At 49.1% G+C, this 22,848-nt stretch overlaps 1 protein-coding gene across 4 annotated transcripts in view; it reads left to right on the top strand.

Annotated features, from left to right (window-relative positions):
• Positions 1–22,848, top strand: part of Col23a1 (collagen type XXIII alpha 1 chain) — a 283,660-nt gene that overhangs the window by 235,488 nt on the left and 25,324 nt on the right. For 3 of the 4 annotated variants that reach the window (XM_041665485.1, XM_041665488.1, XM_041665484.1), the window contains 3 exons: positions 14,181–14,207; positions 15,544–15,570; positions 17,038–17,103. In XM_041665485.1, coding sequence (XP_041521419.1) covers positions 14,181–14,207; positions 15,544–15,570; positions 17,038–17,103 — 120 coding nt within the window. The remainder of the gene's footprint in view (positions 1–14,180; positions 14,208–15,543; positions 15,571–17,037; positions 17,104–22,848) is intronic. The other variant, XM_041665487.1, reaches the window with a different exon arrangement.

Genomic DNA, 22,848 nt, shown 5'->3' with positions numbered 1-22,848 from the left:
GTCATGTCTGTTGTAAAACATTTGGGAAATAGAGAAAGGCACCAAAAAAAAAAAAAAGAAAAGAAAAGCAATCATCCTTCCTCCTACCACCCACAGACAATAAATCTCACTATTTTCATGTTGTTCTAGCGTTTTTTTATATGCAACTTTGTTCCCATGCTTCCACTATAAAACGAGGCTATAGGGACATACTTTGCTCTGTCACTGGATATATCAGGAGACACTCCCACATCATTAAAAACTCTTCCAGTATGTAATGGTTACAAAGTATCTGATCACATGTATAATTTTATTTAGTCAATCTCCGAGTTCTATTATTAATATGGATAATTTTTCATCCTTACACTCAACATCCTGGGAGTAAGTGAAGGCTTATTTCTGTGATTATCTCCATAGAATGAATGCCTAGAAGTTGAATTGTTGCACCAAAGGATTTGCACATGTTTAAAGCTTTTGATGTGCGTTGCCAAATTGCCCTCTGGGAGGCTGCACTCATTTACATTCCCACCAACAGCGCACAAATGTCGCATGTTTCTCCAAACTCTGGCCAACTGTGGGTATTATCATACTTTTAATTTATTTCAATATGATAAGTTTTTAAGTATATGCCTATATGTATGTGTCTTGTTTTAATTTAGGGTGTATTTTCATGAGACATAGTCTTAAAAAGAGGTAGCCTGTTTGTTAGTTTGTGTTGTGCTGCCACTTAGTGGTGAAGACTAGAATTGCAGGTATAGAGTTTAAAAATGAAAGGAGCAGCTAGGGACACGCAGTCTTTACTGATCAACAGCGGGGAGTTCTAAGCACCGGGCATCATGAATTATCAATGGTGGCTGCAGAGGAACCCCAGTCATGGCATTCCAGCCCTTGGGGAATGGATCAGCTTTCATATGTTTAAGTCTCTTTGGCATCTCATTAGTAGAAGACTTGATATCAGGCCCTGTGCTATATACACAGGGAAGGCGCAAAGGCAAATCAGACCCAGTCACAGTCTTTAGACAGCTAGGGGTAGGAGAGAGAGATCATCGGGTACAATGGAGTCTTCCTGAAATTGTTTCTCACATCCCTTTCTTCCTCTCAAAGATATGCAAGAAAATGACTTGTCTGTCACACGGTCTATCCTGCCTCCACCTCTCACCCTTTGAACAGAAGACATAAGACTGTGCCTTCTATTTGCTATAAGCAAATCTTGATTTTTCTTCTTTAGAGTTTTCATGTTCTTCACTCTCGGTGTTGAGCTTTCATGGCTTCCTGGCTTCCCGCTTACCTTCTGGAGGCAGTGTGAACAGTCCTGAAAACAGTAGAATGTACCAGAAAAAGAATAGAGGAGGGTGTGGTGAGGGTGCTGGGAGGAGATAACAGAGATAGCTGTGTGATTTGGATCAATTAATCCAGAAGGACAGAATGTCATTTGGGCTGAGACTTCAATGACAAGACACAGAGCTCTATGAATACTCTCAGAGAAGGGGACAGGTCATGGCATTTAGAGCCAGCTTCATGAAGCTCCACCTGAGGCCAGGATGGGAGGAGTAAGTGGCAGGGAGGTGGCGGAAGGGGAAGAAGTATCCAGAGGATGGAGAGATGTCTCAGCAGTTAATGGCTGCTCTTGAAAAGGACCTGGGTTCCGTCCCCAACATCCTTATCAGGGGGCTCACAGCCCCCTATAACTCCAGTTTCGAGACATCTGATGTCTTCTTCCACAGGCTCATAACATGGTGCCACCTAAACTCATGCAGGCACGTGTCCATATACTCAGATAAAAAAGCTTTAAGGAGGAGGAGTGGTGGTGGTGGTGGTGTCCGGAGCCTGTGTGCAGAACCTTGTAGACTGGATGGAGAGGCTCTTTAAGGCAGCGGGAAACAAAGGGACAAAGAAATTTCACTCTGTTTCCAGGAAACACTTGTCCCCAGAGATGGCTACCAACAGTCTAAGATCGCTCCCCTCCCCGGTCCCATGCCTCCTGAACTGGCAGTGCATCCTCAAAGCCATCAGAGTCCCCGGAAGCAGCCTTAACCTCTGGCCCCCACGTGTGTGCACACACATGTATACAAATGAAAGAGAGGGATGGAGGGGGAGTTTGTGTAGCTCACAGTTCTGCAGGCTCCAAGTCTAAGATTAGGCTAGGGCCTGGGTTCTGCTCATCTTCTGGACTCACTGTGGCAAGCATTGAGGGCCTGGATCTCAGCTCTCTGGATCCTGCACAGGGCCCTGCTGTTCCTTTCTTCACCGTCTCTGTTCTCTCTCACCCTGCTTAGAAGTCAGCCCAGTCTGCACACCACACCACTCCCAGACACTGAGTTCTCTCAGGTTACTTTGCTCCTACACAGCTCACGCCCCTGTGCACATAAGGGAAGCCAAGGCCTCCCTCTTCCACACCTTCTATCTGAGGGATGGCCTCCCATGCTGAGCAAGCATGGGCGCTGTGCACACAGAAAAAAAGGCCCAAGAGAGCAGACCACACAGTGTGGTCCTCTGTGTCCAGAGACAGGGAATGTGAGCAACAGATTGGGAAAGGAGAGGGATTGCTGGGTGTAACCCAACTCAGCCAGCTCCTGCACCCACCTTCCAGTGGAGACTGGTGCACTGCCAGTCCCTGTGTAATTCTGGGCAGGTCTGAGTGGGTTGGGCATCTCCATTCCAGAATCTGAAATGCCCCCAATCAGAAGCTTGTAATGTCAACAGCATGCCACAAGTGGAAAATTTCACACGCAACCTGTGACAGCCACAGCATAGGTACAGGGGCCGGGGAGATGGCTCAGCAGTCAAAATGCTTGACTCAAGAGCATGAGAACCAGAGTTCAGACCCCCAGAACCCACTGAAATGCCAGGTATGTTGAAAGCATATGATAGGCCAGCTGTAGTCCTCACTTCAGAGGGTAGAGACAGGCTCACCAGGACCAGCCAAGCTGGCCGCTCTGGGGTTTGCTTAAGAGACTGCCTCAGTAAATGAAGTGGAAGGGTGGTTTAGAACAATAGGTTCCTGATGTCAGACACACACACACAGTATACTGGAAACATTGCATCCAGTCCCCTTCAGGAACATAGCACCATGGCACACACCTCTAATCCCAGTGCTTGGGAGGCTGAAGCAGGATGATCAAAAATCTGAGGGCAGCCTGGGCTACACAGAGAATTCCAGGCCAGCTTAGGTTATGAGTCTCTATCTCAAAACACCAAAAACTAAATTATAAAAATAAAATGAGATTCTTTTGGACTCAGTGTATAAAGTATATATGAGCTGTGTGCGAATTTCACACTTAAGAATCAGTCTGCATCCCAAGCTATCTCATCATGTGCATGCAATAATCTACGTAGCCCAGGCTGGCCTAGAATTTCCAGCACAGCCAAGATGACCTTGAACTCTAGTCTTCCTGTCTCCTTTGTCTAAGTGATAGCATTATAGACATTTGCCACTGAGCCCACCAGGATGTGTGTGTATGCGTGTGTTTGACTGAATTTAGATTTTAATTGCACACTGGGCGAACAGTCTTCCACTGAGTGTACCTGCAGCCTCCCGCAGCACTTCTGATGAGCAGCATTTGAAAGAGGGTCTCCCTTATTTCCTCAACCACATATTTTAAGGGTGTCCCCACCTCAGGGTAGAGGTAGGAGGAAGAAGAACTCACTAGGAGGAGACCCCAGTGGTTTACTGAAAAAGATAGAATTGAGAAGTGAGGCTCAGTCTAGGTGAAAAACCTTAGGTTAGGATCTGGGGCCAGCAAGACGGCTCAGCAGCTAAGGTGCCACCAGGCCTGAATGCCTGAGTTCCGTCCCCAGGACCCACGTGGTGGAAGGAGAGAACTGACTCCTGGGAGTTGTCCTCTGACCTCCACACAGGCACCGTGGCGCGCTCACCCACGCAACACCCAATAAATAAATTCAATAAAAAGGTTTAATGAGGAATCAGATTATCACAGGGCATGGGGCAAGTCTCACTAGAAACAGAAACCCTCATGCAGGCATCTCCCGGGACTCAGCACCTCCCACAGCCCTCGCCTGGCTAAACTCACAGTGCCCAGGGAAGCAGGACCTGCAAAGTCTCCAACATCAGTCACGGGGCATCAACAACTGAGGTCCCAGAGGACAATGTGAGCTCGGGGCTGAAATGCGGTCTGCGAGGCAGGGCCCCCGGCCTGGGACCAATTTCAAAATGAATAACTCAGTTGGACTGTTTGGAATTAATCAAGCGAACAAAAAGGAACCACGAACGCCACAAACTCATATGCTTTCTTACACTCCCCTAGTTCAAAAACAGCTTTGATTGTAAAAATGTAATTAGTTAAATGATTCATCTGTAATACCCCCAAATTCATGTGCTTTTTTAAATTTTAACATCCTCTGGCTCATTCGCATCTGACCCCTGCAGGGCGGCTCCCAGCCCCCTAGATGCTGGGCAGAGTGAGGAGGGGTGAAAGCGGACTTCCTGAATCCCCCATAATGGTCCCCAGATTGGAACCTCAAAGGCAGAGCCAGCTGGGCCTGCAGTAGAGGGCCTCCATCCTGGCTTCCTCCCCAGCCATCTTCACTGAGGCGAACAAAACAGGTACCTCAGGAGTCCCGCCATTGCCTGGGGCTAGCGCTGTCTAGGTCTAGCTCTCCCTTCCTCAGTTTCCCTTGAATGCCCCAGGTGAGGCAGTCAAGGAAAGGGAGATGAACACGGCCAGCCAGGAGGCTCCTGTGTTCAGGTCCCAGGGGCCACGGGGCCTCCTGACCACAGGTCACTGCCGGAGAGGAAATAGCCCTGTGAGAGTCCAGGCCCCAGGCAGAGGAGGGTGGCCTCCTCAATTGGCTGGCTGCCAGTATATCGTCATGGAGTGGTAACCGAAGGCTGGTGGCTGCTTGGCATCCTCCTCACTTCACACACTCACATGCATACTGCATGGAGGAGCAGGTTCACAGGCATGAACTAGGCCAGTGACCCATGTTCGTGTCTCCCCAATAAAGACTGGAGTAGAGACAGGTGTGGGGTAGGAAGCTCTTCCTGCAAGCTCCCATGACTTGAGAAAGCGTGAGCCTTGGGTCCCCATAGACTGTGACCTCAGGCGTATCCCGACCCCTCTGAGAAATGTTCCCAGAATCCCTAGTAGCAGTTAGGCGATCCAAGTAGTTAACTCCTGGAAGCCCCAGGGCTGGCCATTCACACTGAGTCCAGTGAATGACAGTTCCTGTCACTCTATGGTCACCCAGTCCAACAACGGGGAACCCTTGAGGCTGGCAGAGCTTTGCATGGGTAAGCATCCTAAAAGCAGGGTGTCCTGACTGGCCTCCCAAGCTGTGACACCAGGACAGGAGCTGGCTAGAACCAGCAGATAGCAGATCAAGGTCGCCCTCTAGTGCTCATAGATCAGACACCAGTGCTGGCGGGAAACTGGATTATTTATTTGTTCACGGACCCGCTGTCATTGTATCAGAAACATTGTTCAACAAATGTTTACTGTGTTCTCAGCTCAGGGCTCTGGCATTTCAGATGCAGTAGCAAGAAATACAAGAACTACATCCCAGGCTCCTCACCTCTGGGGAGCCTATGACTAATCAAGAGAAAGAGCCACAATTCACTTAAGCTCCAGATTCACAGTTAGTCTGTTTGGTGCCTAAAGGGTTGGAGATAGCTGTGAGTACCTGTAAGGCCACAGCAGGGAGCCAGGGCTGCTGCCTGAGGGAAGGAAGACGTGATATAAGAACAAAAAGTCTAGAGGGGGACTGGGAATGGGGCTCACTTAGTAGTTGGCCTAATATAAACCAAGCCTTGGGTTTGATCCCTGCACCACATAAAAACCAGGCATGATGGTGCCCACCAACAATCCCAGCACTCAAGAAGTACAGGAAAGAGGATCAAGAGTTCAAGGTCATCCTTGCCTACGTGATGAGTTCAAAGCAAGCCTGAGCTGTGTGAGACCCTCTCTGCAAACAGTGAGTAACAAATGCCTTTAGTCCCAGCACAGAGTAGACAGATCTGAGTCTGAGGCCCGGCCTAGCCTACACAGTGAGTCCCAGGTCAGTGAGACTCTGTCTCAAAGAAAAAGAGAGACCAAAGCAAAGCAAAAACCAGATGGGTGCCGGCAAATGGGGACGTGCAGTGCCCCACCCCCACCCCTTCTCTCCCCCAACCCTCCACAGGGCCAGGAGGAGGAGGAGGAGGAAGCAGCTGTGGCAGCTAGCCTCATTGAGGGGTCAACTGCTTTCTTCCTCTGACTTCCAAGTCCCTGGGGAGCCACCCCACCCATTCCACTCCCCTATCCCAAAGAAGGACATGGGCATCCGAGAAAAATGGCAGGGACACAGCCAAGCATGGCATCCTCTGTCCCTTGTCTAGTTGGGGAGTCAGGGATGGAAGATAGTTGAGGCTGGTCTGGGAAGGAAGCAAGTCGTGCTAGGGAGTGTGGAAGGACCAGAGAGGTGGTTCAGCTCCAGAAATGTGAGCTCATGAGCTCACTGGTGTCTTGCAGGCTTCAGCCAGATATGGAGAGAAAAAAAAAAAAAGCCAGCTCAAAAGTTTAGAGAACTAGGGGGCTTGAGTTGGGTGGACTGGAGGCATCTAGATGGGGCCCACAGTCAGTCCGCGTAGCACAATCCTCGAGGCATTTTCTGATATTTTAAGAAAAGGTGGGAATCCCTTTTTGCTGGGGGCATCGCTTTTTCTGCCTCTGTTGTCCATGGAAATCAAGGAAGGGCCATGCAGCTGCTCCAGGCGGGAGAGCTGGAGAGAGGTTACTAGGCGGTATATTGCCTCATGCTGAAGTCTACCTCCAATGTACAAGAGAGGGGAGAGGAGAAGTCTAGGAAATCATGTGTGAGCGGACAGGGGAGGCCAGAAGCAGGCACCCCGTCAGAACAAGGGCAAAGCAGGGGCTTGGCCTGGATACGGCCTAGAGATTTTGCTGGTGAACAAGGAGAGAGAGAGAGAGAGAGAGAGAGAGAGAGAGAGAGAGAGAGAGAGCGCATCCACAGTTCCATCAACCGTGAGCTGTCTCTGTCACTGGTCTCTGGGTCCAGCGAGAAGTTGGAGTCACACAATGGTCCACTTGGTGCTGAAAGGGTACCCAACCTGTCTGCTGTGTCTAGTGATTCCCAGCACACAGCATCTCAGACAGATACAGCCTAAGTCCCCACTCCCATACCCCATTCCCCCACAGCCACTGAAAGTCAAGGCCTTTTATCTCCTCCTCCCCGAAGAGGGGCAATTTTTCCTGATACCTGACAAGGTAATCATGCTTCTCCCCACCACATACCAGTAATGGGTGAATAAGTAATTTAAGCAGATATTTGGGATCAGTTCAAAGGCTTAGTGCTTTAAATACCACCTCTTCCAGCCATGCTGTGTGCTGGGGACATAGACGTAATTGCTTCCAGCCAACCCAGGCCACTCACTGAGCAAGCCCTCTCCACCAAATAGAAGCCAGCTGCTTTCGTGGCTCAGCTCACAGCTGAAAGAGACCTAGGCCAAGGGTTGCACACCCGTGCCCCTACAGAACTGGCAGGTCACTCTCTGGGGCAGTCAGCGGATGTGGAGCAGGAGAGAGTGAGCCAGGGCCCTGGAGCCGTGAGCAACTGAGAAGGCAGTACAGTCCTGGGCAGGCAAGATCGTGTCCCAGGGGCTGGGAGGTCTTCCTACTTTTCAAGACACTTCCAAACTCCTCATAGTGAAGTGAGTTGCCAGGTTTTTTGTTTCAACATGGCTGCTAATTTGGTTGGTTTGAGGTTTGGTGGTGGTGGTAGTGGTGGGTTTTGTTTTTATTTTTTAACCTCATGGTGGTTACTTGACAAAACCTCTAGTCTTTGATATTGCACGAGGACATCATCGTCTGTATATCTAATATTTATTTGTGTATGTGTGTGTGAGAGAGAGAGAGAGGCCGTGCACGCCACGGTCTGAAAGCGGGAGGTCAGAGGACAGTTGGAGGTAGCCAGTTCTCTCCTTGTATCATGTGGGTTTCAGGGACTGAATTATGGGTTGTCAGACTCGGCAGGGAGTCTGAGCCACCTCATGAGCCGTCATCTGCTCATCTCATACAAAGTTCACACTTGAGAATGTGTGATCAACTTACAAAAACAGTGCAAAAAAATAATACTTTAAATAAGTTTGCAGTTTTAGCTTGGGCTGCATTCGTAGCCATCCACCGCCGCATGCAGCTCAGACACACCTGTGAGTCTTCAGCTTGCTTGGCAACTCCGCCAAGCACCCAGGCCTAGGGTCTCTGGAAAGAGCAGCAGGCCACTAGCAGGACACAAGCCAGGGCCGGATCCCCCACACTGAGGCCCTCTCTTCACTTGCCCCGGGGCTGGGAACTCAAGTTTGGGAAATTGGGAAAGCTAGACCAGAACGACAGTCCATGGGTACGCAAGCGGCCAGGCCTGACAAATCAGAACCATATGGGGCTGACCTGCCTGGAGGGGCCTGCCCTACTCCCGCCCACTGGCCCACCCTGGTAAAGGCTGGGACAAGGTTCATGGAGCTTTCGCGGAGTAACGCACACTTCCCCCGGCTGGGACCTCAGACCCCACCAGCCTTGTAATTTGATGAATCGTCAACATCTGGGGCTTAATTACTAGGTCCTGAACTGATAATCCTGGTAAGCCCCCTCATCCAGGGGCCCCAGCCCAGTGCATTTTGAGAGCTCCATCTCCCCAGCAGGAGCTGTCAGCATTAATTACAGTAAGAAAGCAACACGGTCACCCAGCTTTGCTTGCATCCAAACATGGCCAGTTTGTTGGTCTGGTTCCTTCCTGCCAATCACAGGGATGGTGCGCCACAGTAAGAAGGACCCAACTCAATCCAGACATGATGATTACCGGTAATCCTAGCAGTGGGAGATGGGAGCCGGAGCATCAGGAGTTCAAGGCCAGCTATAAGAGGCTCTGTCCAAACCATAGAAACAGAACGGGGCCAGAGAGATGGTTCCGTGGGGTAGAGGCACTTGCTGTCAAGGCCGATGAGCAGAGTTCAATCCCCAAAACTCACAAAGTGGAAGGAAGACAGCTGATGCCCAGAAGTTGGCCTCTGGCCCCCCGCATGCATGCACACACGCTCACACAAATAAATGCACTTTTAAAAACTAAAAAGGACCAACTCCCAGATAACCTCCATCCCCACCCTCGCACTGGCGGAGGCAGCAGACAGCATCAGCCCCTTGCCGTCCCCAATGTGAAGTGAGTGGCACCCAAGCTCTCAGTGGCTGGTCCTCTTGAGCCCCCAGGGATGGAGCCTCCAGGCCCAACAACTCACGTTTACTTTGTCAGTAACCCTCTCCTGGGGGCTGGAGTGATGGCTCAGTGATTTAGAGCCCTGGCTGTTCTTCCAGGGGACCCAGGCTGAACTCCCAGCTCCCACATGACGGCTCACAACTGTCTGTAACTTCAGTTACAGGGCATCCGACACCCTCACACAGACATGCATGCAGGCAAAACACCAATGCATATAAAATTAAAATAAAAAGGATCCAACATCCTCTTCTAGCCTCTGTTGGCACACATAATTACAAATAAAATAAATCATTTTATAGATGGACCTAATATTATTTACTTATTTATTTGTCCGTTTATTTGTGTGCTTTGCCTGTATATATATGCATGTGGACCGTGTGCCTGCTTGGTGCCCATGGAGACTAGAGGCTTCAGATCTCTGGAACTGGGGTTACCAAGGGCTGTGAACCATTATGTAGGTTCTGAGAACCAAACCCAGGCCCCCTGCAACAACATCAACATGTGCTCTTAAACACTGAGCCATCATTTCAGCCCCAAATAATGTTTTTTTAAAGGTGCTGGGAGTTGTGGCTCACATCTTTAATCCTAGCATTTTGGAAGCAGAGGCGAGTGAGTGGATCTCTGTGAGTTTGAGAGGCCAACCTGGTCTATATACTGAATTCCAGGCCACCGGGGCTGCCGTGTTAGTAGGTAATCCAGCCTACCCACTCAGAAAGCCACATAGCACTGCTGCTGCCAGGGCCAATTCAAACCCCGATTCCAAGTCAGCTAACCTGAAGCTATTCCCTGTCTTGGGTTGCTGACCTGGGACCTAACTTGAACTTGTCACTCAAGAGAATGGCATGACTCCCACCTTAAACAAACTCAAGGGCTGGGCCATCCCGGTCACTGATTGAGGCAGGAGATTGAGCCTGCCTGGGGCTTTGCTCGTGATTCATGTGCAGCCTGTGGTTTTATTTGCTTCTCGAACATCCAGAAACATCCGGGAGCCAGCTGATCTCCTGGAGGAAAAGTGACTTCAAGCAGAACTGAGACTTGTAAAAACAGCTGTGGGGTTTCACGGAGGGCAGAAGGTGATGAAAGTCTCTGGTGGATCCTACGACTTTGATCAGGAAGGAGAGGGGTTCCCACAGGCAGGATAGTGTGGATCAGAGGAGGAATTTGAACCCAGGATGAGCAAGGCTCGGGATACTTTACTCCTTGGTATTTCTAGCAGGAAATTCAAGAAGGGCTGGAGTAGCTGTCGGTTCCCCATTGTCTGAGACAGGGATGGGTCGCTTTGATGGGAAAGACACCCGCCCCTAATCCTACTGCCTAGAGCATCCAGTCAGTCTGGAGCTCTGTCCTTCCAGTCTGCCTGGACTTTGTCCTGCCTTAACTCACTAGCCTGACCACACAACAGCCAGATCTGTTCTGGGATTAGCCAGACCATCTCCATCTCCTAGTCCTTCCCTGAGGCTCTCTCTCTCTCTCTCTCTCTCTCTCTCTCTCTCTCTCTCTCTCTGTCTCTCTCTGTCTCTCTCTTTCTCTCTCTCTCTTCCTCCCTTCCTCCCTCCCTCCCTCCCTCCCTCTCTCTCTCTCTCATCCAGAGCCAGGCTTAGGCCCTTTTCCAGACCATGGAAATGCCTATTTTGCAAACAACCCATATAGGCCTCATAGCCAGGCCCTGAGATGGGGCACAGGAGCACCCATGAGACTGGAAAAACTGCCACTCAAAAACCTACCAACTAGATCTGAACAAGGCTTATGGGAAATAAGCCTTCTCTACAGAATAAAATAAGTGTTTCTCAAACTTCCTGAACCGCAAAAATCTCTCCATGGGCAAGTCAACGGGATAGGGGACCATAGAGCATCAGTCCGAGGAAGGAGAAATGAATAGTTCCCCCTAGGAAGTTCCACAGCTCAGAGCAATTCAGCCCTCTGCTTCCCGCTCCCATCCTCTGCAGGATACAAGGGACATCACAAGCATGTCATTGAGTCAGGCAGGTCCTTCTGACTACAAAGCGGGATGTCCTTTCCTCTGCCTACCTCTCAGCCCTGCCACCACCACCACCACCACCACCCCGCTCCGCTCCTCGGTGGCCACTGACTCCCATTAACCACCCTCCACCCAGCAGTCTCTCAGAGGCCCAAACACTCACCCAGAAGGAAAGTTTATTCAGAGGCCTAGGGACGCCTTCCTAACCCAGGCTTCATCAGAGATGAGCCCAGAACCACCTCTGCAGGTCATGACTGGATCAGCTCTGTCCTAAAGATCAGGACCCACTCCCTGCTTTAGTTGGGCCCTTCTCTGCCCACACTGCCTCCCTCCCCTCATGTTCACCACATCCTAACTAGATCCGAGTCCCCAAGTACGTTTTCCCCAGGTAGCTCTCCCTAACCATTTCCGCTACCCCCAGCCCAAAGCTGAACACGGCTCCTTCTTGGCTATGGAGTGCCAGGGCTCATCCATTTTCTGTCCCTTTTCTCCTTCCTCCCTCCTGTGACAAGTTAACAGCCCTCACCTGCAAATCTGAAGTGCTCCCAAGTCAGAAACTTCTTGAGTGTCAGCATAGCGCCCCATCTGGAAAATTCTACAGCGTGACACTGTTCTTAGGAGACAGAATTATTAATAGCATGCAAAATTACCTTCAAGATATGTAAATAATATGTAAATAGAATATAAACGCATTGCATGTTTGCACTTGGGACTATCTCCAAGATATCTCATTATGTAAATGCAAACATTCCAAAATGCAAAAAGGAAAAATGAAAAATCCAAGATGCATGTGTCCCAAGCCTTTTGGATGAAGGATAATCAACCTGTATTTGCATATGTATGATGAGCTACTACAGGGATGGGACCCCAGTCCAAACAAAAACGGCTGACATGACATGTCAAATCTACCTTATGCCCAGAGCCTGCTGTTGATGAAGTATGTTAAATAATTGTGTGCTTGAAGCAAAGTTTCACCACGTGAGAGCGTCCGCTGGTTGGGCTTCGTGTTGCTACATGAAATTTCAGATTTTGAGACAGGGTCCTGTGTAGCTCAGGCTGACCTTGAACTCATTATGAAGCTGAAGATGACCTTAGACTTACAGATCCTCCTGCCTCCACTTTCCGAAGACTGGGATTTCAGGTGTGCCTGGGGTTTACGTGGTGCTGGGAATTGAACCCAGAGGTCTGTGCTTGCTGGGCAAACACTTTACCAACTGAGCTATAAACAAGCCCAGAGCTCAGATTTTCTGATGAGCAATGTTTGACCTAAGCATTTCCTGGCCACATGTTCCACATCAGGCCTCACTCACAGGCTCAAGAGTCAGGGATGGAAACTTTCTTCTTGGCTGTGGTAGACACGCAGAACACACATTAACCGTGTGTCACTTGAAACCACCAGGCTATATTGCCAGGAACAATGTCCCACTCTAGGATGTAGAAAAACCTGGAAGATTTTATGGAAGAGAAGGTAACCAAGCTAGTGAGAGTGGTGGTGCACACCTTTAATCCCAGCACTCAAGAGGCAGAGGCAGGTGAATCTGTGAGTTCAAGGCCAGCCTGGTTTACAGAGCAAGTTTCAGGACAGCCAGGGCTACACAAGGAAACCCTGTCTCAAAAAACGAAAACAAGCAAACAGGCTAGAGAGATGGCTCAGCCATTAAGAGCATTGGCAGCTCTTCTAGAGGTCCCGAGTTCAATGCCCAGCGATCACATGGTGGCTCACAGCCATCTATAATGAGATCTGATGCCCTCTTCTGGCGTGCAGGTGTACATGTAGATTGAATAGCATATACATAAAATAAATAAATCTTAACGAAAGAAAAGAGTAGAGGGCTGGTCAGATGGCTCAGTGGTTAAGAGCACTGACTGCTCCTTCAGAGGACCCGGGTTCAATTCCCAGCACCCACATGGCAGCTCGCCACTGTCTGTAAGTCCAGTTCCAAAGAATCTGACATTGTTATACCAATGCACATGAAATAAAGTTAAATAAAGTTTCAAAAAAAAGAAAAAAGTAAAGAAAAGATATGCAGAGAAAAGGGTGAGCCAGGCAGGGGGACAGTGTATACAAAGGGTGGGGCTGCAGGCAATGATCCTGGGGTCAAAGGTGAAGTTCATTTAAACTGAAACGTTTCTTAAAAAAAAAAAAAGTGACATACATATGGGGGTGAGGGGACTATAGTGACAAAGACAGGGACTTGCAGTGACCGAGCAACCCTGGTCTTCAGAATCTCCACATGCTGAATCCTTCTAGGGTGAGATCTATTCAGTAAACAGGTGGATAGACAGGCAAAGGGTCTCCCTTAGAGTCAGGGGTCCTCTGCAGATACCACAGAGGCCCAGTGGTCCTAAGGTACCCTACTGTCAGCTCTGGCCCCAATATTGTTTAGAAATCTCAGCCCTTATTGTTACAGTCACATGCCACAGCAGAATCTAAGTGACGGCTACTCAAGTCACATTGGCTTAAGGGAAACCCAGGTGTGCAGAAGTGTGAGGACCACCGCAGCACTACAGCTGCAAGCCCTCAGTGCTGTCTTTCTCTTAGACTCTCAACTCTGTTTCTTTTCTGTGGCTCTCTCTCTCTCGAGCAACATGGGGGGAGTTGTGGGTAAAAAACCCTGGTTCAAGTCCATTGGGAGAAAAGAGCCCCTTTTCCCCTTGAGAGCACCATTTGAAGTCCCAAGCGTGATGCTCATGGCTCAGCCTGCATCCCAGGCCTGCACCTATCACCTTGTAAAAGCGCATGGTTATTGCCCACCCTCAACAGTCCCACCTAACGATGGGGAGGGCTTTAGAGAAGAATTGGGGTTCTGTTATCAGAGAAGGGGATTCTGAATGGCTGACCACACACAACTGCCCTCCCCTGGCCACATGGGATGTGCCCTCAGGGTTCAGGACAGACTTTGCTTTCTTGTCACTTGTCACCGTATATAATGCACTGGGGTCCTAAGACGTGGAAGGAATGTTCCTGTATGTGACACTTGCTCTCTCTCTCATGTTACAGGGACCTCTGGGTCTGGACGGCAAGCCAGTAAGTCACCACAACAGTACCAGATGGTCCTGGGGTAGGGCTGCCACTGTGGTGGTAAAGTGACCATGGGACACTTCAGGGAACTGAGAAGTTAGCTCAGCAGCTATAGAATAGCAAGACAAACCGCTTGTCATGTGTTTTCAAATCCACCTCCACCATCTGCTGACTAAGTAACCATGGAGATGCTAATCCCCCTTCTTGCCTCTAAGAACCTCTTCTAGGGGGTGTTAGGGAGTTCTAGGGAATGATAGATAGCATTTAGTCGGTGCACAAAGTCTACAAGTCCATCCCAACAGACCCTAGACACAGAATGTCTAACACATTCTCAAGACTTTTATGATGGGTGTCAGGATATTAAGTTCTCAATACCTGTGCCAGGAGTCCACGGTCCACAGGCATCCTCAGCAGATGAACAAGGTGCACAGGGAAATATAAACACAGTTAAATAAATAACAGAGTGTAGGTGAACAGGTAGGCAGATAGGTGTGCTGGTAGGTGGGTGGATGGATTAGTGGATGGGTAGACAGATGAGTGGGTGGTTGGAAGGATGGATAGATGGGTAGATAAGTGGATAAACGGGTGCATGGATGGGGTTGAGTAGATGGGTAGGTAGGTGGATATATCTATGGATGGATGGATGGATGGATGGATGGATGGATGGATGGGTGGATGGATGGATGGATGGATGGATGGGAAGTAGGCAAATGAGTAAATGCATGGATAAGTGAGTGGATGAGAAGGTTAATAGATAAGTGGAATAGATAAAGGGGTAGATGGATGGATGCATGCATTCATGCATGAGTGGATACATGAATTAGTGGGGAAACAGGTAGATGAGTACAAAGATGGATAAATGGGAGGTAGGAAGAGTGACTGTATGGATAAATGTGTGGGTGGTTGGGTGGGTAGGTGACCTATTGAAGGACAGATGGATGGAACCTAAAATTCAAGGAGCCACTGCTCTTAAAAGCAAGTATTCTAGAGACTAGAAGGCAACTCTGGACCATGGCCTCCTTGCCAGCAAAGACAAAGCATGGACTATGTGAGCCCTCTAGGCAGAAAAACTAGCATATGCACACTTTTCCTGCTCAGAGGATGCCCGTGGACCCTCGCTGCTGACCCCCAAACCCTCACCTCTATCACGCTGAGGGCAGATGTGGAGAGTCCAGGAGACAGCGAGGACAATTTGACAGGCCTGTGTAGTGTTCCACTCAGATGCCCGCAGCTCTGCTAGCCCCACGTGTCCCCCTGTCCTCACAGCCATAGGTCAGCCAGAAGTGGAACCAGCCTGACTCACCTCACTCACGCCTGTTCTTTCTCTGTCTTCCTTGCCCAGGGACTTCCGGGCCCCAAAGGGGAAAAGGTGAGTGCAGCTGGATGCTGTCTGGATACTGTGCACTAATGAAGGATGCCAGCAGCCAACTCCAAACCTCAGTTCCAGAGTGGTAAACTGAGCAAGTCAGCCCCCTGCCCCCAAGCCTCCAATACCCCCTCTGTAGAGTGGAGCAAGCAATGCCAATGCCTGTCTCTAAAAAAGGTCACATACTCAAATACCACATGCTGGCAGGGTTGGATCTGGTATATGGTGTCCCAGCAGACCAAAACAAAGGCAGTTTCTGCAGTGAGCAGGGTACCCAGAGGGCTTGGAGCGTAAGTGATAATAGTAGATGAAGTCCTCTATAGGGAAGACACCCCTTTAGAGACACAAATGGGAGAGGGTTATCTTGGCAACCCCTCGTGAAGTAAGTGGATGGGTGGGTAGATAGGTGTCTGGGGAACTGAATGAATGGATGGATGGATGGGTAAGTAGATGAGTGGGAAGATGAATGAATTAGTATGCAGATGAATAAATAGACAGATGGATATATAAATAGATTGCCCATCCACTGATAAATAGATGGAGCCTAGACTCCAAAGGGCTACTATCCTTGAAGGGACTGTATGACATGAAATCTGACGACTCTAGGCAGTAGTCCCTTTGGTACTTGGCATTAAACATAGGACCCACCAAGTTCCTTGGAAGGGAGCAGAAGAGATTTCTATGGACGTGATGGTGGAATCTGAAGAAAGAGGGACCAGAACAGGGCTCAGAGACCACATGCAGCTATGCCTGGGTGATGTGGCCACTCAGGGACAAACCAATCAGTGCCCCTAGCTGCCAACAGAGCTGAAAACATCGTGGAAAGACACAGGAGCTGGTGGCTCGGAACCTCCTCTCAGCAGTCCAGATCTACCGCTGTGTAATTTTGCTCAGCTGCAAGAGCCTCAGCTTGTCCCTCTGTATGAAGGCAGCCTCACAGAGCTATGGGGAGGTCTCATGAGGTCATGGTCTGAATGGTCATTTTAGTGGGTGGATGAGATGCTACTGCAACTGGTAGATATTGTGACTGTGTTCCTGGCTGATTCTGACTGATGCCACCAAAGTTGTAGGAACAACTCCAGGGCTTTGAGATCAAAGAGAAACAGGCTCCTGTGTATCTATTGCTGCATAACCCACCGTGTCAAAGCTCATGGCTTTATCATCTCTTCCCTAGTCCAGGGCTCAGGAATTGCAAGAGGACACAGTGCAAGCATCTGTCCCAGAGGTCACACTGTGTGTGGGATCTTGAATGTCTGGGGTGCAGCCATACATGAGGCCCTCCCTGACTTCAATTTGCCGGCTGTGTGACCTTGGACATACTGCTTAGTCTCATTGGAGATGAAGGTTTAAAATAAGGCCTGCCTATTGTTTCATTAGAATTTATGCCAAGCACAGAGAGAAGGTTCAAGAGGAAATAAGGAGAAATAACCGTAATCAGTGGCCATTCATTTCCCTGTGTTTGGTTCCCAGGGTGCACCAGGAGACTTCGGCCCGCGGGTAAGAATGGAGCACCACCTCCCTCATCCACTACACATGGTTTGTTTAACATTATTATAATAAGGCATTTCTAGCATTTCTTGGGGGTCCCAGCTTACCACAGCTTATTCCAGAAAAAGGCGAGTAGGACAGCCCTTCCTCTCCACCTTTGTCCCGCCGTGGAAGCCCCCAGGTACCCTCCCCTGATTGAGGCTGCTCCCTCCCATACAGATGACAGTATCTGGCCGATGTCCTGGTTGTCGTGCTTGTCACCATGGTGGCCAGGCAGTGGGGATAGCCCTGGTCACAACCAGATGGTGATCATCTCATGAGACAGCTGGCACTCAGGAAAAAGTGAAGGTCCTGAGGTCTGGAGTTCTGATCCCAGAGCTCAGTCTTGTTACCTCCTAGACCCATGACCTTGACAACCAGACCCATGACCTTGACAAGTCACTTTCCCCAGAGCTTCAGATCCTTCAGCCGTGAGGGATGACAGCTGCTACCACCAACCCTCCCAAAGCGAGTTCTGTGAAGATTCATTATAACCATAAATGTCAGTAGTGGACAGCAGCACTCGGCATAGGGACAGGAGACAGGTGTCCCCTCCAGCCCATCTGTGTCCGCTGGGTCCAGAAACTTAGAAAGAAGTGCTTGTGCTGAATCTTCATCATCATCATCATTTATGCCCCAGCAATGCCTGAGCATGCATGGGCAGCCGTTTGTGGCGGTTCCCCAATTGTTCCTACCCTGGGCAGTCCTAAATGCTTGTGTTATTGTCAAACCCAAGGTTCCACAGTCTTCCTTTATGCTGTCTATCCAGCGGTTTGGGGGTCTTCCTCTTCATCTTATCCCTTACACTCCTCCAAGCAGTGCTATCTTTGGGCATCTGGCGTCATTCATTCTCATAACATGGCTGAAGTATCTCAAGTGCTGTTGCGGTATCCTGTAGTTTACTTCCTTCTGTAGATGGAGATGTTTCTCAATGTCATCATTGCACAAACTGTGTTAGTGAGTGTGACACCTAGAATCCTCCTGAGACATGCCATCTCTAACACATTCAGCCGCTGTTCTGAGAAGCGTTTCATTGTCCAGGTTTCGGAGTTGTAAAGAAGACAGCTCAAGACAAGAGTCTCATATACTTGTAATTTTGTTGTTGTCATTATGTCTCTCACTGGCCAAACCTTTCCTGGTGCCTGGAATGCAGCCCTCGCTATACCTATCCACCTCTTGATATCTGAAGTAGTTCCCTCCTTTGAACTGTGGTTTCCTCCCAGATAGACAAAGTTGACTGTTTGCTTGAGGTTCAGATTCTTCATTGCAATGTTAAAATCCTTATGTGCCCTTCCCATGTGTTGTATCTCAGTCTTCTCGATGTTTGCTTTCATAGAAGGTTTTCACTGACTTCCACCACTCTAGGTACCATGGCCTGCAGCTCATTTGGACTTTCAGCAAGCAGTGCGTATCATCGGCAAAACGCAAATTATTGATTCGCACACCACCTATCTGCATGCCTATCTCCTCCAGGACTGTTGCTCTTATTAATTCCAGGAATATATGAAAGAGCAGTGGTGAGAGGGCGCATCCCTGCAACACTCCTACGACTGTCTTAAACTCATCACTTAGTTCTCCGCAGACTTTGACTGATTCAAAGGTATCTTTATAGGCATTTTCTAGTATTCTTATGCTTTTCTCTGGGTACCTGTAGAACCTCATTGTTTCCCAAAGTCCTTTCCTCCCAATGCTGTCGAATGCCTTCCTGAAGTTGATGTAGCAAACATATAAGTCTTTTCCAAATTCTTCATATTTTTCTGCCAGTTGCCTCAAAGTGAAGATCTGATCAATTGTGCTCCTGTTAGCTCTGAATCCATACTGGGCCTCTGCTAGGCTTTCCTTTGTTCTGCCCTTGATCCTTTGCAGGATAATGGAGGAGAAAATCTTGTTGCAATGGCACAACAAAGTAATGCCCCTGTAATTTGAGCAGTCCAGCTTGTCCTTCTTCTTGTGTGTAGGAATTATAACTGAGTCTGTCCATTCAGTGGGAATCTCTTCATGTTCCTAAATCTCTCTGAAGAGTCTGAGAAGTGCCTCGGCCCCTGAGCCTATTATAGCCACCTCCAGCTCCTCCACCGTGATGTCATCCGCTCCTGGGGCCTTCCTGCATTTCAATCTCTTGATAACTTCCTCTTTCTCACCGTTATCAATATTTAATATTTCCCCATGGTCTCTGGTGGCTGCCGGAGTGTTTCTCGTTGTAGTCTACGCTGACAGCATTAGGATCATGCTATAGGGTGTCATGGCATTGTCTCCATCTTTGCTTTACTTCCCCTGGTCCCATTAATAAATGGCCTTGCCCATCTTTTATCACCCAAATTTGGGGAGCACATCTGGCAGTTATCCATCTGATAGCTTCGAAGACAGGATGTGTTTTATTATGGAGTCTAACCTCTTTGACCTCATTGGGTTGTATATATACACATGTATATACAGCTCCCTGTCCTTCTTCGCTCTTCTTTTGCCCTCCCTGCACAGACAGTTGTGGTGTTTTGCTGCCCACAGATTCCCTCTTCATTTGCTCTTTAGCTTCCTTCTTTATTCCACCAGGTTGATTATCTCTGCAGTAAGCATTCTACTGGTGTTGCCCTTTCAGCATAACCAAGCATCTCCTCCGAAGCCTCCTGTGTAGCTCTTTTGATTTTCTCCCATTCACTTTCTATATTTGTGAAGGGCTGTTTAATGATTTCCCTCATCTTCTTTCCAGCTGTTCTCTTGTACCCTCTCCGTACAGCTGGGATCATCAGCTGTTTACGAACCATCTTCCGGTTCACAAGCGTGCTGAATCTTAGGTGGTCTCTAAAAGTGGGTCTCGGCAGAGGAGCACTTAAGAAACCCTAGATAAGATGTCCTCACCATTTCTGGAATGTTCTGGGCAGCGTACCCTGATTGCAGAGACTATGGGGTAGGCATTAGCTGCCCAGAGAAAGACTGGGTCACATGGAAGAAGGTTTGGGACCCCAGGCTGAGTGCAAAGTTCACTCGCTCACCAATAGTCTGCCACCTTGGGGCAGGATTAGGTGGAGAATGAGTGAGCTTCTTGGACCCAGAGAACACTGTCTATGACAGAAGAGAGGGAGAGAGAAAGGATGGAGCACACGAGCTGGGGTTTTGTGGGCAGGGTAGGCAAGCAAGACCCAGCTCTGCAACTTCAAGGCTCAGAGCCCAGGTTTTATAAAATGACATCAGTGGGGCGCACGTCACAGGGTGTCTGCTGTGATAACAAGAGCTGGAGCAGGCAGAGGGATGAATCAGGCTGAGTTTTGATAGGCAGAGCTATCCCTTGTTGGGCCATTGACAGAAGTCAGGACCGGAGCCACAGAGGCAGTGAGATTTCTCTGAAGTCCAAGAAAGGATATTCCCCTTACTCTGTGGCTGCTGGGGGGAAATACTGGTTTCAGATGGGATTTATGGAAGTTAATCTTCCTAATAGGATTGTCCAGTCTGCAATGACCAGGAGCCGTCTCTGGTCCTGAGTTCACCAAGCCCCTTGCCTTCCCAGGGATACCCTGCCTCCTGTTACGTCGACCCAGCCATCTGTGGACTAACTCCTCCCCACAGAAAGATGTAATGACTTGAAAGGAGAATCCATCCTTATCTCTCAGGGTCCCCAGAGTTAGCTAAGGTCTCCCTTATGGTTTCAAGCAGGGTGTTCTGGGGGTCCAGGTGACAACGCCCCTCACATGGTTGTTGTTGCTGTATCTGTTCCCACTTAGCTGGGAAGCAGCCACAGGTGTTTTCCCATGCATCCTGGGGCTTCCTCCCAAATTTGGCAGTGGGTTCCTAGAGAGGCTTCTGAGAGCAGCTTTCTAAGAAGCGGGAAGCGACAACTGTCACACCTGTTAGAAGCTCCACCCAGTGTGGGCCCAGCGTCATACCTGCTGCATGCCATCCTAGTCTAGTCTGATCTGGTCTGGTCTGGTCTGGCCCATCACAAGAGGTGGAGAAATGGGTGGTGGTTTATTCTGCATACCCAGCCACAAACTGCCTTCTCTGGGCTGCAGTAGCTGGCTCTTTGTCTTACAATTTTTGCAATCCTCTCCTACTTCCTGACCACATCACCTGTTTGCCATCTAGATGGTTTTCCCACGGCTCAACGCAGGCTTTATAAGTAGAGATCATCGTGGGTACAACCTCCATGTCCTCAAGGTAGACCAGTTTGAGTGAGGGTTTGCTGGTTTGCTGTGCTCCCCAACCCCTACTCACCCCGTGTTTTCAGGGCCAGACCTCAGTCATCCAGTCCTGGAAAGAGAGGGGAAATGGTTACAGGAAGAAATAATGTGGTCTATACCTTACTCTGAGTAGCAGGAGGCAGAGCAGGCAGATCTCTGTGGGTTCAAGGCTAGCCTGGTCTACAAAGCACGCTCTGAAACAGCCAGAGCTAGGCCTACATAGTAAGACCTTGTCTCAAAATACAAAACATGTATAAGGGGCCAAAAAATCCTTTCTGTCTCGAATCCAAACCAGGAGTGCCCAATCTGGAGTCTCTGAGCAAATGAAGAGCAGGAGGGAGAATTGAATCCTGAATGAAATAGGAATGTCCACTCATCTTTGCTGAGACAGGATATCCTAATCACAATGCTAATTTGGGGTCTGAACTTAGAACTCTTAGATCAGGGCCCTGGCCATGCCATACTGAGCAGGAAATCTGAACGGTGGCCATAGAGAACTGCCAGCCATTCGTTGAGAAAATTGAGGGATATGTGTGTGGAGTGTAGTTTGCTAGAGAGAGGTGATCTCTTTCCTGGCACGGGGAGGAGACACAGGCTGAAAAGAATATCTGAAAAAGACCAGTTGCAGTTTCAGCACGAGGTTTGAATCCCCAGAACTGAAGCAAAGGGCCCAGTGGGTGTGGCAGTCCGCCTGTAATTCCAGCTTCAGAAGGCAGACAAGATCCACAGGGCAAGCTGGCTAGCAAGACGATCCTCATCTACCCAGCTCTGGCTCTGACGGAGAGACCCTGCCTCCGTGAATACGGTGGCTGATTCCTGGCATGGACCTCAGGCGTCCACACTGCACATGTGCATCTTACATATGTGTGCCCATGTATGTGCAAACACACGAGAAAAAACTAAGATTAGAAGCTGGAAAGATGACTACTGGTTGGTTAAGAGCACTGGCTCCTTTTGCAGAGGACCCAGGTTAGATTCCCAGCACCTACATGCTGTTCACAATCATCTTTAACTCCAGGGCATCGAATGCTCCCTCCTGACCTCCATGGGCACCGGGCATACATGGTGCATAGGCATACATGCAGGAAAAAGAAAAACACCCATAAACATATATTAAATAAATGAAAATTTAAAATTGTTTTTGAAAACCTAAAAATAAAGCGGGGCGTGGCAGTACATGCCTTTAATCCTAGCACCCAGGAGGCATAGGCAGGTGGGTCTCTGTGAGTTCCCGGACAGGCAGGGCTACGCAGAGAAACCCTGTCTGGAAAAAAAATTAAATAATTTTTTAAAGACCAGTTGCCCTGGCAAAAGAAGGCTCGTTTTTTCTTAGTTCAGAAGCCCTAAGTAAATTACTGCCCCTGGGCCCCCATCACTTCATCTGCATGATGGGAGATGGCTTGGCCCTGGCCAGCTGGTCATAGAGGCTGCATTAGACCGTCTACACTCTCTAGGAGTGTACACTCTTCCTTTCTTGGTTGTCAGGAACTACTGCACCATGACCCATCACTGTGGGCTTCTTTCTTGCAGTACAGGCCATGTAGTCGGGGTTCAGCATGCCTGAGGTCTGACCTGGTACTAA

The sequence above is a fragment of the Microtus oregoni genome, unplaced genomic scaffold, assembly GCF_018167655.1.
Source record: "Microtus oregoni isolate MIOR12 unplaced genomic scaffold, Mior012 000015F_ref0000493, whole genome shotgun sequence".
Classification (NCBI taxonomy): Eukaryota; Metazoa; Chordata; class Mammalia; order Rodentia; family Cricetidae; genus Microtus; species Microtus oregoni.
Note: the sequence above shows the minus strand (reverse complement) of the source record. Positions and strands in the feature narration are given on the sequence as shown.